A 14,823-nucleotide genomic window follows, 5' to 3' on the forward strand; every position below is an offset into this window, starting at 1 on the left:
TTTAGTAATCAATCATTTAACTTGGTTATCTCTTCGGTTCAATTGCATTTAGTTTTATCAACAATCAATACGAAACTAACGATTTTAAATTGGCTCACCACTTTAGTAGCCTATTGGTCCCAAGCAAACGATTAACGTACCCTATTCTAGTTGAAATTCTATTACTACACTATGTTTGTTTTGATTCGCTATGAAAGTTTGACAGATAACATCAGGGGTGTGTGGATTCATGCAGAACATGCAGGGGTGAGTGAAATAGCTTGGGACTGCTTGGGACCGTTGTTCTGGTACTAAGTGAGCCAAAAATAATAATAATTTTCTTCGGGACCCAGTGGTCTTAGAGTTACCTCTATGGTTTTATTATCGCACAACCGGGAAAAATTCCAAAATTTCGGGAAATTGCTAATCGGGATTTGCTGCTCACCATGGAATCCTGAATATCATTCAAAGGAAATTTTGCAAAGAAGTCCGGAGAAAATTTATAAAATTATTATCACGGTGATTTTACGATGATTCTGAGTACAATTAAGGCCCTTATTACCGATGTCACTTCACGGTGAAGTGACAACTTATCACTCACGGTGAAGTGATTCCCATTTGATTTACATGGCAGTCACTTCACCGTGAGTGACAACTGGTCACTTCACTTCGTTTTCGCCGTGTAGTGAAGTGACACCCGTAATAAGGGTCTAAATGTGAGATGAATTCCAAGAGAACTTCAAAGAAATTCGTAGGATAATTTGAAAAGTGTTCTGACTAGAAATCTAATCTAATTTAGAACAGTATTGAAGTACGTCAGAGAACCTTTCCAGGAATTTTAAAATATGTTATAATTCAGCCAACTTTATATTCCTCGTTTGCTACTTTTACTCTTTGAACGAAAGGCAGCGAAATAATTATCTTCAGTAACAACATAAATTCTTAAGCTATAATTGTGTTTTTTTAACATGGATAATTATTATAGATTTTAAACTTAGACCGCTTTTTGAAATATTGGAGCTGATAAAATCAAACTTGCAGAAATTTTCAAGAATCGAAAATAAATATTCAAGACTATGGTCATAGAATAAATTCCAAGATCCCAGATTTCAAATAAATTAAGGATATTGCAAATGTTTCAAAGGTTATAAATTTTATGAGAATTTCCAAGTATCTTTAGGGATAATTTAAAGGGAATTCAGGGGAAAATATGAATGGATGAATTTTTAGGTAATTGAAATTTCAGGATTCTTTTCAAATTAATTCTGAGGATGACTCCAGGTGAAACGTAAGGAGAATTCCAAGGTAGTTCTGAATGTAATTCTAAGGGAATCCTGAGTAGAATTCAGAGTATATTTACAAGAACATTATGTGTAACATTTCAATGTAATTCCAAATAGAATTCAAAGAGAAGCCTGAGTCAGGCATGGAAAATCAATAACATTCATTACGTGCATTAATTTACATTAATTTGCCTCTAACTTTTTCCATCAACAGAATTCCGTTAAATTATGTATGAAACTTTTGTAGGTTTTGATATTAACTACAACTCAAATCTGTACCTCTTACGTATGATGAACTAGAGTGGGCAGAACTTGTTACTATTTTTCAGTGAATGTAATTTACATTCACTGAAAAACATAGGTAAGTTCTGTTCACCCCGGTTCATCATGCATAAGATATACAGATTTGAGTTATTCAAAAAGGTTGTAGCTAATATCAAAACCTACAAAAGCTTCATACATCATCTCATGGAATTCTGTTGATGAAAAAAGTTAGAGGCAAATGAATGTAAATGATTTGCCATGCCTGGGTCTGACTAAATCTGCAAATTAATTTTGAAGAAACTTTTCTAAGGGATTTGAAGGGAGAACTGAAAGTGAATTCTAAGGAAAACTCCAAGGTGCTTGTAAATAGAATTCCAAGAGAAGAAGGAGAATCCAAAGAGTATTCGGAAAATAATTCAATTCAAATTCTGAGGATTATTTCAAAAGTACTCTTAGGCGTATTTGAAAGTAGTTTGGATGAAAGATTCTAGGAGATTTCCAACGAAGTTTTATGGTGAATTTCAAAGGATTTCTAGGGAGACTTTCAAGGTTGTTGCTGTAATCATCTTTAGTGAAGGAACACTCCTGTGGAATTCTGCGGATCATTTCAAGGAATTCAGGGAATCACTTCAAGAAAATTCGGCTAAACGGCGTTCTGTCATACGACATTCAGAAAAGCAATCCAGAACGCTTGGTACACACTTAGAAAAAAATACCGACTTCGGTAATTCATTTACCGAATTCTCAACAGCTGATCGGTCGGTAATGTGTTCGGTAATCGAGAACATTACCGAAAAATCTGTAAACTGAATCAGCAAAATTAGCTGTCAAATTTACCGAACGATCGGTAACGTTTACCGAAAAAACAAGCTTGATTTGTAATTGATTTTACCGGAGAACTGTAATTTTGGAGTCGATATGGAAAATAAAAACTACCGAAAGATCTGTAATTTTTTTAAAAGTCTACCGACTTAAATTTAATTCGGTTTAATATTGTTTCAAAGTATTTTTTCGGGTCTTATCAATTATACAAATTAAATACAAATACTCAGATGAATAGTTTTTTTGAGTTCATTCAATGATGTATCTGTTTCACGGGTAGAACTTGCTTCATCGCATTGAGTAGGCATTTCATGACCGATGAAAAGGGCTTCCCCGAGTGGATCGTTTCCCTTCGTGGTACTTCCGGCTGGAACAAAGCCTTCAAGTGGATGCTTTTCAATGATTTGGCGTTTTAAAGAATAGAAGTTTCTATATCTTGCATCACATTTCTGATATGTACAATCAAAAATTGTGTTTGCCGGTATAAAATCTTTCTTTTTTATGTGGTCATTGATGAAAAAACAAGCAACAGCATCGGCCATCTGTAACAATGGGTATTTATTTAGATAACGAAATATCATTACTTACGGAAAATATCTACGATTCGCTCATCTTGGTGTTGCAGCTGGCTCGTAACAGCCTCCATAATTGAACTTTTTATTTTTCACAAGTTTCCACTTACAATTTTTTTTTAAGAAGGTCGAAAATCACAATATGGTGAATTTGACGTTTCTCGCTGTGAAAACTACCGAACTCGGTAATGGAACGGTTTGTTTACCGAAACTTCAGTAAAATATTTCACCGAAGTCAGTGATGAAGCTGATTTACAGATCTACCGGTAATTTTTTTTACCGTTTTCGTTAAATTGAAATGAAAACACCGAAATTCGGTAATTTTATTCACAGTTTTCAGCAATAGAGCGAGAAAATACCGAAACATCTGTAATTTTTAGGATTACCGATCTAAGACGGTAATTTTTTTTACCGAACTCAGGGTCTCTGTTTAAGTGTGTAGGAACACGCATTTTCAAGACCAATATGAAGCTGTGATGATTATTTTAAAGCCCTTTCAACATAGAAAAAAGTTCACTATCTGCAGTATCACTTTATTATAGAACTCTTAGAGTAACTTTTTTTTCCTTTTTGAATGTCTTCTCGTGATTATTTGAATCTTCTGTTCAATTTGATGTTATCCTTTACTCATTAAAGGCTAAAGGTTTTGTTGAATTTTTATAAGATCAGTCCTTAATAGGTCTTCCAACATTTTCTGAAAGCTTCAACGGATTTATTCGTCAAATTTGCTTATCAACAATCAAATTTCAAATGAATTTCAGTGTCCTTTTTTATTTAAAGCTTCAATGTCATTTTTTTTCCTTTGATTTTCTATAAAATAGATCATTCTATGAAGGTTATCTTCAATCGATCACGTTCGAATCTTCTTTCTTCCGATGCATTGCAAGCCCGTCTACCTATTTATGTTTTAGTTTTGGTTGATCCTTCCAATTTGTGATGTGTTCAATGAAAACTTTTGTATAATGAACTACCATAGAAGCTCAATTTAGGATCAAAATCATTTGACGAATTTTGAAAAAACATCCAACATTCTGTGCACCGCTTCACCCGAGTAGCACATTTCCGTCACAATAAGTTGCAGCAACTTGTTTATGACTGGCATAAGTTGTATAGAAGTTGCCACAACCAATTTGTGACAAGCGTGCTACTAGGGCAAGGGTACGGGATCACTGCAACGGATGACTCAAAAAAAAACTTGAAAGAAGCGAGGCTCGAAAGCACATGTTCCATTCGATAAGATATGGTTGAGCATTGCGCGTGTGTACATTTTGTTTACATTTTGATGTATCGAAACCGAAGACCGAAATGCAACATGGGAGGACCGAACGACACTTGACGTCCTGTTTGTTCCATCCAAGCAATTTGACCCGCGTAATCGCATGATTACCCGATCAAAATTATTCAAATCATTCCCCGGTTGCAGTGCTCTAATTGGTCCATTTGCATTTCCATAATTTTCCTCCTGGCTGCCAGGCAAAAAATATCTTCTCGTCCAATTTGCACTATCATCCTAATGTACAGCCAGCAGTAGAGGTGCTCGGTACTCGCACACAGCAAAAAGGTCTAGCCAGTCAGTCGCCTAATTATTACACTCTCCGCTAGTTCGTCCGTTCCTTTGCTCCCTCTTACCCTACCCATTTACCCACATAACTCAATTACTTTCCCCTTCCTTCGTGCTCGAACGACCTGCTTCTATCCATCCGGTTCCTGAAATATGGACACCCATTTCATTAATGGTCACCGGCGACGACGACGACGACGACGACCACCACGACGACGACAGGCGTCCCGGAGTTGCGAGCATATTGAGTGAAATTAAATTGCGCTTTCCTGTTTCCTCTCCATCTCTCTTGCAGTTCGGAACGCGCACCTACTACCTCCCTGGTTCCTGGTGCTGGTGGTGGTGGTCAGGATAAAATTGAAACAGAGCCAACAACCATCCTTTACCGTTGCCGGCACAAGGCACCTTTGCCACGATGCCAGGCGAGTCCAAAACGGCGGAACCGGCGCCAGCCACCAATCCGAGCACACCGAAGAAGAAGCCCGCCACGTCGTCCGGTAAGGCGGCGCTAGCCAAAGTCACAGTCCTGGATGGATCGATACTGGAAGTGACCATCGATGTAAGTGTAGAGTGTGATTCGAGCCGAAACTTTGAATAATTCTAACGAGTGATTTTTTTTTCCAGCGCAAAGCTCGCGGTCGAGATCTGCTGAACTCAGTCTGCGCTGGGATGAACATCATCGAGAAGGATTATTTCGGTTTGACGTACGTAACGGCGGTCGATCCCCGGGTATGGCTGGACCTGGAACGACCGGTAGCCAAATTCTTCCGCTCCGATCCGTGGGAGCTGAACTTTGAAGTCAAATTCTACCCTCCGGAACCGGCACAGCTGCAGGAGGACATCACCCGCTACCATCTGTGCTTGCAAGTGCGAAATGACATCCTCGAGGGCCGGCTGCCATGTTCGTTCGTGACGCATGCCCTGCTCGGATCGTATCTAGTTCAGTCGGAGCTGGGCGACTACGATCCGGACGAGATGAAGGATCGCGCGTACCTGAAGGAGTTTAAGATTGCACCGAACCAGACGCCGGAACTGCTGGACAAAGTGATGGATCTGCACAAGACGCACAAGTAAGGGTGTTTTTGTTTGGCCTTTCGGGACTAGTTACTCAAGAGTGTTTTTTTTTGTGCAGGAGTCAGACCCCAGCGGAAGCCGAGTTGCACTACCTGGAGAATGCCAAGAAATTGGCAATGTACGGTGTTGATCTGCATCCCGCCAAGGACTCCGAAGGAGTCGATATCATGCTGGGAGTTTGTGCGTCCGGATTGTTGGTGTACAGAGATAAGTAAGTTTCATTAGTTTAACTGCGTACAGGGTGAATGAAATTCTAACAACCAACTACTTGCAGACTCCGAATCAATCGTTTCGCATGGCCCAAAATCCTGAAAATCTCGTACAAGCGAAACAACTTCTACATCAAGATCCGGCCGGGTGAGTTCGAGCAGTACGAATCGACGATCGGCTTCAAGCTGGAGAACCATCGCGCCGCCAAGAAGCTGTGGAAGGCTTGCGTCGAGCATCACACCTTCTTCCGCCTGATGACGCCGGAACCGACGTCCAAGGCGGGTCTTTTCCCGCGGCTAGGCTCCAAGTTCCGCTACTCCGGGCGCACGCATTACGAAACCCGGAAGACCCCCGTCGATCGGCCGGCGCCCGACTTCAAGCGAAGCCTCACCGGGAAGCGGATGTCCAGCAGAAGCATGGATGGTAAGTTGGAAGGGTCAGTCCAGATTTAGGCGTATGATAATCAACCGGGGCCTCCCTTAGCTCAGTCGGTAAAGGCGTAGCACAAAGCAAGACCATGCTAGACGTGGCTGGGTTCATTTCCCGGTCCGGTTTAGGAATTTTTCGGTTTGCAAAATTTGGTGTGATTGTACTTGCCATACAATTATCTAATGCAAAAATGGTACAGACATCGAAAGCTCTCAATTAATAACTGTGAAAGTGCATCTAGAACACTAAGTTGAGAGCACGCAATAAACTAATATGCGATAATCAATAAGCTTGAAATGCGAAAAATAAGAAGATAATCAATCGTATTTTTTGCAGCCCTTGGCCACCAGGAAAAGGAGCGAGCTGCCCTCAAGGACCCGAACAAGGACGCCAACAAACGACACACCATGTCACATCCACCGGATCACATTCCGGATCTGGAATCGCCCACCCGTGGCTCCCGAAGCCCGATCAAAAAGGAAAAGAAAGAACGCGTGAGTACCCACTAGACCGAGTCTCCTGTCCCCCTCATCCGTTACAGAAATAAAACACCCCCCGTTGAGAAACCCCCGTTTACTTCACCCACCACTCTTGTTTCATATAGAATTCCTTGTATTCCGAAACAACATCACTAAACAGCTTGATAACAAAAGTTGACTACCTATCTTCCCTCTTTCTCTCTCGCTCTGTTTTCTATTGGATACCGATTCAACATAAAATCCAGTATTTCACCCCCATAAATCATTCAGTTCATCTTTGTTTCTTGAAGGTTATGGGATTTCATGTATTACATTTTGGGTGGTTATTTGCATACTAACCGAGCGTAACAACTAATCCGTATGTATTTATGTATTCTTTTACTATTTTTTTTTATCGTTCGGATCAACGACGACGACAACAACAACAACACCAATCTCACACAATCACACTTAACCAAATCCATCAACATTCTAACATTCGAACAACAACAACAACATCAACACATTCGACCACAACAACAACAACAACGTTCAACTGCAGCTGAAGCGCGAGTCTAGCACCGGAACGGCTTCAGCGTCGTCTCAGAGCTCACTCGAGGGTGATTACGATATCACTGCGTCGTCGTCTAACGTTGTTCCGATGAGCCAGGTTATGATAACACCCGTACTAACCAAACAAAGCTTTCCCTTTTATATCTTACAACTTCCTATAACTTATCAACCATCATTTTAAGTTCTACCTATTTTGAGTTTCTGCCTTCCGAATTCGAGTGGGAGTTCTAGCGATGCGGCGATGAATCTTAGCTTCCCTTTTTTCCCATGAAGCGATTGTAGGTGCTTCCGCAATCAGTTGCGGAATTACCTGGAATTACTGGGAGTTTCTAGTTTTTTTTTTTAACTTAAACTTTCGATTATGCAGAATTCCGAAATTTTTCGCTTTGTTTTGGCGCTTCAATTTTGGCTTCCACGTCCGATTGTGTAATCGAAAGTTTTCCACTTTTTTTCGCGTGATGTTTAAGAGAAAATATGTGAGCTACATCTGTGCTGTCCGTTTTCCTTTTTCGTCCAGATTGAGAAATAAATTACAGTGCGCATTTTGGTATCAAATTCAACCACCTGTTCCGTTTTTACCTTGCGTTTATTGAACGTTATGTGTTATGTTCCAATTATGAGTTCTTTAGGTTTATTGTTTTTGCATGACATTCGTAACTCTCTTTTTACCCTTTCAAACATTCTGTACCGTAGAATAGTAGTTCATAGTTTCACTTTAAAAAATGCTACAATGATTCCCATAAAGATGAACGAAAGAAAGCGTCGCACGTGCTGTTGTTGTTCAGAAAGTTTCTGCCGGATATTGTGAAGAATAATAATACAGAGTAACTCCTAAACTTTGGAAAATTCCGGGGCTATTGGAACTTAAGAAACCTAGAATCCCGACCCGAGGAACTTGAAGATGTTCGTCATTTTTGGGACTCTTTATGGCGCGTAAAACCTCCAGAGATTCTTGCAACAGAGCTCCAGAAACCCGGGACCAGTGTTGGAAAAATATCAAAAAATCAAATCTTATTAATGCCCAAGATCACGTTTGATTTTCGCAGACAAAAATCAAAAAAACAAACAAATGCGGTTGATTTGCAAGCTGTGATATCGCAGCTCGGAATATCAAGCTAACAAAACTCAGCAACTGCAAATCTCACCCCAAACTGTGGTGAGATTGAGTTTAATGATTTTTGCTTTACACCCGAATACAACCGAAACTTCCATAACGGCTTGCAGCAGTCCCTTCGTGTCTACCATCGGTGAAGATTAAAAAGAGATAGCAAACTATGCTTTCTCTTTCTAAGAATACGATGTGCAACGGAATCAGTTTTGTGTCGAGTCAACTCTCAGCTTGATTTTTGCATGCTGTGAATAGTCTCGCAATATCAAAGGATCATGAAAAATCAATATCAAACATGATATTTTGATCCAATATCACGCGTGATATTGAGAGCGTATGAGAGCGGAAAAATATTATTTGATTGAGGATTTTGCCAACACTGCCCGGGACATTAAGAATTTGAAGTATTTAAATACTACATCCATTTCTAAAATTCTTAGGAGCCTCAGGTAGTTCAATTTTTCTCAAAATTCCACAGGTATTCGCATCAGAATTCTATGGATTATTCTTTAAATTGTTTGGAACCTAAAAATTCTTCCAAGTCTCAGAGCCTATAAAATTGTTCAAGGCCGATTAAAATGATTTTTGTTTTGTTTAGATCTAGGATCATTAAATTTTTTTAAATACCTCATTTTGAGCATTCTTCTGTGGGGTTGTGCTCATGCAATTCTGATACTCTCAGTGCTAGCTGGCGTTGCTAGATCACTGCTCTTCTCTCCATTTACGCTGCAGCTCTGACAGGCATTCCAAGTGCCATCCTCTCGACACACGGCGAATGAGAACAACCCAAATTTGAGTTTAGTTCACTCATAATCGCCAAAAGTGCAGGAACTCAGCGATGAGTAAATTTGCCTCATGTTTTCCCTGGTTTTTCCAGGGAAAAATTCCCGAATTTGAGAAAGTAAAGATTGGATTCACTCAGTCTATTGGTACTACTCCGAAACTGAATAAAATTTTCATCAATGAGGAAATTTTCCGGCAGATTTTTTAGGTTTTCCACAGGAAACCATGACACAAATTTTGCTCATCGCTGAGTTCCTGCACTTTTGGCGATTATGAGTGAACTAAACTTAAATTTGGGTCGTTCTCATTCGCCGTACACATTTTATCGATGACATTATCCACGCTAAGGATGGGCATCTCGCTTCGCACTGCCTCGACCCTTGGACAGTCGAAGACCACTTGCTCCGGCGTTTCATCGACATTGCCACACGCCGATCAGAGGGGTGACGCTGCGTGTCCGAAACAATTCAAGTATTTCCTGAACCAGCCGTGGCCAGAAAGGAACTGCGTTAGGTAGAAGTTGACTTCTCCGTGTTTTCTGATCACCCAGGTCGAAAGAATCGGTATTATTATATGTGTCCGTTCTCCGCCGTGTTCCATTTCTGTTACCACTTAGCCAACGACTTAGCCGCTCTCACCACTTTCCGTACTCTTCCGGCTGTCCTCCACCAGGGTGATGCCGATAGGGATAATTACTGCTTTGACGAGATGATTCTGTACGCACTCACGACTCGCATGGCCATGAGCCGGAACGTACTGCTCAGTTTCGTTTGGTTCTGCTTCGTTTCCAGGGCTGTAACCCAGGCTGGACCTCCATAGCTCAGTATTGACGACGACACACTGACCAGAAGACGCCTCTTGCTACTGCTGGGACCAGAGTTGTTGGGCATGATTCAAGCTATCGCGTTGATGACCTTCGAAGCCTTCTAACAAGCATATTCGACGTGGCTGTTGAAGTTTAGCCGGTCATCGATCATCACTCCCAGGTATTTCAACACACGTTTCGAGGTTATGGCGACGGTGATTTCTGCACGCTGCACCGCTTTACAGTTACTGACCAATAGCACGTCCATTTTGTGGTGGGCTATCTGCAGTTTCGCTTCTTCGCCAATTAGGTCGATCGCCTCGGTCGCCAACACTTCCACCTCTTCCAGCGTCTCGCCTGTTACCGTCAAGACGACGTCGTCCGCATAGCCAACGATCTCAACTCCTTTGGGCAGCTTCAGCGTTAGCACGCCGTTATACCAACAATCAATACGAAACTAACGATTTTAAATTGGCTCACCACTTTAGTAGCCTATTGGTCCCAAGCAAACGATTAACGTACCCTATTCTAGTCGAAATTCTAGTACTACGCAATGTTTGTTTTGATTCGCTTTGAAAGTTTGACAGATAAAATGAGGGGTTATTGGTTTTTCCTATGTTTCGAGGGGTGAATCGTTTAGCTTGGGACCGAAGAGAGTACCAGAGCTGAGCCAAAAAGTTGAGCACGTTATTTCGGGACCTTCTAGTCTTAGAGTTACCTCTATGGTTATACCACCGACAAACCGACATGAAACTTAAACTTAACTTTCGCTCGAAAATCTATAACGGTCGATTCAAATGTGCAGCGATACCATCTGTCGAAACCATAGAAACTTTTCATCTAGATAAAAATAACTTGTCCAGAATAGATCATACACGAACCAATCCATACGTTTTGCACTCGTGTTCATGGCTTAGATAAACGTTTTCCGCGAACACGGAGACAGATGTCGATAGTGTGCTTTGAGCAGAAATTTGGAGGTAATTTCTATGGTCATTCATGTCGGTTTGTCGGTGGTTGTACATCCCGTTCCAGAGCGTTGGGCCAAGGATGGAACCTTGTGGAACTTCCGCTGTGATCCTAATCGATCTCTGTTCCATGTCTGTATCGTAGACCAGAGCCCGGTTCTGGAAATAACTACTAATGTTACTGCACAGGTAGTCAAATACCTTCATTTTATGCAGCGCTTCGGCGATGGCCTCCCAGCTGGCGCTGTTGAACACATTCTTGACGTCGACCGTTATCACGGCGCAATATCGATCTCCTCTCCCCTTCTGTTTGTATGCCTTCTCGGCTCTCTCGACCACTGTCCGCATTACATCCACCGTTGATCTCCCTTTCCGGAATCCGAACTGCCTCTGCGACAATCCGTGCTCACTCTCCGTGCTTTCGTCAGTCTGTTTAGGATGATCCTCTCCAAGAGTTTTACGAGTGTATCCAGCAGACGATGTTGGATCCCCTGGCGGTTTTCCAGGTTTCGGCAGCAAAACTAGCTTCCGTATCTTCCACCTGTCAGGGAAGTGACCCTCGTCCAGGCATTTCTGTAGCACCACCCTGAACATGTCAACGCCACGTTGGGGATTACATCCGGACCGGGAGCTTTCTTCACCTTCAATCCTTTCGCCACTGCCACGAGTCCTCGTTGGTGACTTTGACGTTATCTCCCTCTCCCTTTCCGTACGGTGTAGGTGGCCAGGTCGTTGGGTCGGGCTTCGGTAAAAGTTCTTTCACGATGACTTTCAGCTTCTCTATGCACATTTCAGCGGGCATCGTTGAACCTCTGATCTTCGCCATCACGACTCTGTATGCCTCGCCCGAATGGTTGGCATCAGCGTCCCGACAGAGCTCATTAAAACAGTCTCTCGTTTAAGTGCGGTCGTGGCCACTCGGAACACTCACTCCTCTTTGTTCCTCTCTGCTCAGAGAACAAGAACTCTGAACACGTCTTCTAGCTCTGAGACAACTAGCGCGGAGGATGCTAAGAGCTTCGTTTCACCAGTAAGCTGGACGCCGTCTGTTATTTGGCTCCAGCTTCCTCGGCATGGTCGTGTCCCATGCTCTCACTAACGTTTCTGTCAGCTCGTGCGCGTTCAAAACGGCGGGGCCCATGTCCACACGGAGTGCTTCAACGAAAAGATCCTTGTCGAAAGCCTTCCAGTCGCAAGTTCTCGTCCTCCGTACTGCCACGGTATTCCGTTGACCGATGTCATATCGGATCGCCTGATGGTCGCTATGGATATATCCTTCGTACACTTTCCAATTCATCTTTGCCACCAGCAACGGACTGCAGAAAGTGACGTCGATAATGGATTCCCGGTCATTTCTGCGAAAAGTGCTACTGGTGCCTTTGTTGGACAGCACAACTTCATGCTTTGCCAGAGCTTCCAGCAGACTATGCTCTCTTGCATTGGATCATCTGGTTCCTCACTGCACTGCCCAAGCATTGAAGTGTCCTACGATGACTACCGGTCTTCGTCCGATCAGCTCTTCGGTAAGTCCATCCAGCATCACATGGAACTGCTCCATCGTGAGTAACAGTTACATATGAAGATTCCGTTAATTTTGACTATCACGACACCTTCGTATGAGCTCGCTACCACTTCTTGAATGGGGTATCTGCCCATAACTTGTATTGCAGCCATCCGAGCTCTATCCGCCACACAGTTACCGTTATCGGGAGGGACTCGATACGTCGCACTTTATTTCTGTTGTCGACTACCACAACAGATGCTCTGCAGTGTCGCTATGATTGAGGTTTATCTTGGTTACCTCCATTACTGTGAAGCCTCTTGCAATGTGAACTTTCTCCCCGTTTTTCCTGCACAGATCAGATCTGTCAAGGCTATTGCAGTTTCTCGGCTGGTGTCCGAAACCTATCGCTCCAGTTGCGTGGTAACCCAAGGAGTGACTTTCAGCGAGCACGCTGACCACCTTGCCCGTCTTCAGCAGCTTATTCTCTGCAGCTGTCGAAAGCTGTATCACCGCCGTTTGCATGCCGCCGTACGCCTTCCTTACCCGGATTGACATCGGGACATCCCCCAGATCGCAGTGCACTCTAAACGCACTTTTTAGCTCCTCTTCTGAAGTGATCTTGTCCAGATCCCTGCACTCAACCACTGTCTCCTGGGGTCGACTTTTCGACGAGCTCCTTGAAGGCTCAAAGAGCATCTCACCTTTCTGGGTGCGCCTGGTTTTCACCACTTTCTCTCCTAGTTCCTTCAACTCCGGATCCTCTCGAACCTTTCGGAGGAGTGCCCCGTACGTCGTTTTGTCCTTTGCTTTGCCAATCAGAGCATCGCCCTTACTGCGTTCCCGACGAGGCCTAGGGTTCTTCTTTCTTCTTCACTTCTATTTCCTTTCGTTTTTTTTTTCAATCCTCCTTCGGCTTCTCGATGGTACGCCAACCTTGTTGTCTTCCTTGTCGTTCTTAGGTTTTTTCAACTCCTCTTCCTCTCCTGGCGTTTCCTTTTCCTCTTGTCCGAGTGTCGATTTCGGGGTCCCTTCGGCGTCTGCTGTGCTTCAACTGTTGCTTTCTCCTTGGCGTCGATCAGTGCCCATTCTGCAATCCCGGCTCTCGTCCTCAGCGCATCCTGTTCACGTTTGGCAGCAATCATGGTGGATTTGATATCCGTCTCCATTTCCTTTATTGCCTTGTGGACGTTGCTGTTATCCTTGACGAATTATCATACCTGAGCAGATCTTGGATTATATCTAAAAAGTTGTGGAAGATCAGATTCAATAGCAATCTAGCCTAGTTTCATACTCAGGAAGCGATTACCCAACTAGCTAGGAAGCGATTGGTGTGACTAGCCTAGAAACAGCTTTATTATACGAATGAAATGCGAACCAAACATTTATGGATGATATGAAGAAAATCTCAAAGAAAACAATTTTAGAGAGAAAATGTAAAACAAAATCGGAGATACTTTCAAAGGAAGCTAGGAGAACTTCTAAGTTAGTTGGAAGAAAGTTCAAAGAGATGCTAGAAGAGTCTTCCTGGGGAAGTAAGCCAGAGAGCCAGAATAATCTTCCAAGGCAAATCGGCTACTTCCTGAAACTTGGGTATTCAAAATTACGGGCAAATTAAAACTCTACTCTTAGGCTTCAACTAAGATAACCATGTAGAAGAAGAGTTGGCAGGCGATCAAACGTATTGCAATCATTGAAAGAGTTTTCTCCTAACTTCACAAGTAGGGCGTTAGAGGAGTCTTAAGAAATTTAATGATTTTTTTGATGATTTTGAAGTAGGAAGAACGTTAGGGATGACTCAGGGGGTGGTCACTCTACCCACGTATTTTGCGCCAACTTTTTTCTCAGTGTGCCGGCAGTGCCGAGAGTGTCATCAGACTGATTTTTTTTTTCATATAATGGTGTGTTTGGCTACCCGGTAAATTAGACAGTTCACATGTTTTGTTTTGAAGAAACAAAACAACAAGCAGTGTCCCAGATCCTTACTGTCGTGACTCTCGGTTCGTTGCTCCCAAATTCTATCGGAAAAGGACTACACTGAACCTAATAAGCAACGGCCTCAGCCATCCAATCGAAGCTTGGAACGATAACGTTCTCCGGGGGAGGCACTTCCAATTTCCGACAGGACAATAACTTCTACTGGATTGGAGTATGATGAGGACTCGGATGAACCACAGGTGACGGTGGTAAGTAGACCAAGCGAGCGTGCATCATCAGAGGAAGCTGGTCCAGATGATCTTCAGATTCTGATGAACGCTTCCGTGAGGAGCGATGCATGCGTCGCCAGCGTTCTAGTGGGAGTTTCAACCGGAATCACACTTCCCTGGTGGAGGTAGGGTTTAATATTTCCACACGGTAAGATAGTACAACGATCGGACAAATGGAGAGAAATATGATGTCTCTGGCAAAAAACAGTGCCGGCCAGAGAACACC

General features: G+C 42.9%; 1 protein-coding gene across 4 annotated transcripts in view; it reads left to right on the forward strand.

Moving 5' to 3' along the window:
- cora (coracle) overlaps positions 1 to 14,823 on the forward strand; it is a 149,106-nt gene that overhangs the window by 110,601 nt on the left and 23,682 nt on the right. For 2 of the 4 annotated variants that reach the window (XM_065226957.1, XM_065226974.1), the window contains exons 2-7: positions 4,777 to 5,040; positions 5,106 to 5,551; positions 5,614 to 5,766; positions 5,830 to 6,188; positions 6,531 to 6,688; positions 7,215 to 7,322. In XM_065226957.1, coding sequence (XP_065083029.1) covers positions 4,897 to 5,040; positions 5,106 to 5,551; positions 5,614 to 5,766; positions 5,830 to 6,188; positions 6,531 to 6,688; positions 7,215 to 7,322 — 1,368 coding nt within the window. In that variant the 5' untranslated portion in view covers positions 4,777 to 4,896. The remainder of the gene's footprint in view (positions 1 to 4,776; positions 5,041 to 5,105; positions 5,552 to 5,613; positions 5,767 to 5,829; positions 6,189 to 6,530; positions 6,689 to 7,214; positions 7,323 to 14,823) is intronic. The other 2 variants (XM_065226966.1, XM_065226982.1) reach the window with 1 other exon arrangement.

Source organism: Ochlerotatus camptorhynchus, unplaced genomic scaffold (genome assembly GCF_037179485.1).
Source record: "Ochlerotatus camptorhynchus isolate MF236.1 unplaced genomic scaffold, CSIRO-AGI_Acam_v1.1 ptg000022l, whole genome shotgun sequence".
NCBI classification, from domain to species: Eukaryota; Metazoa; Arthropoda; class Insecta; order Diptera; family Culicidae; genus Ochlerotatus; species Ochlerotatus camptorhynchus.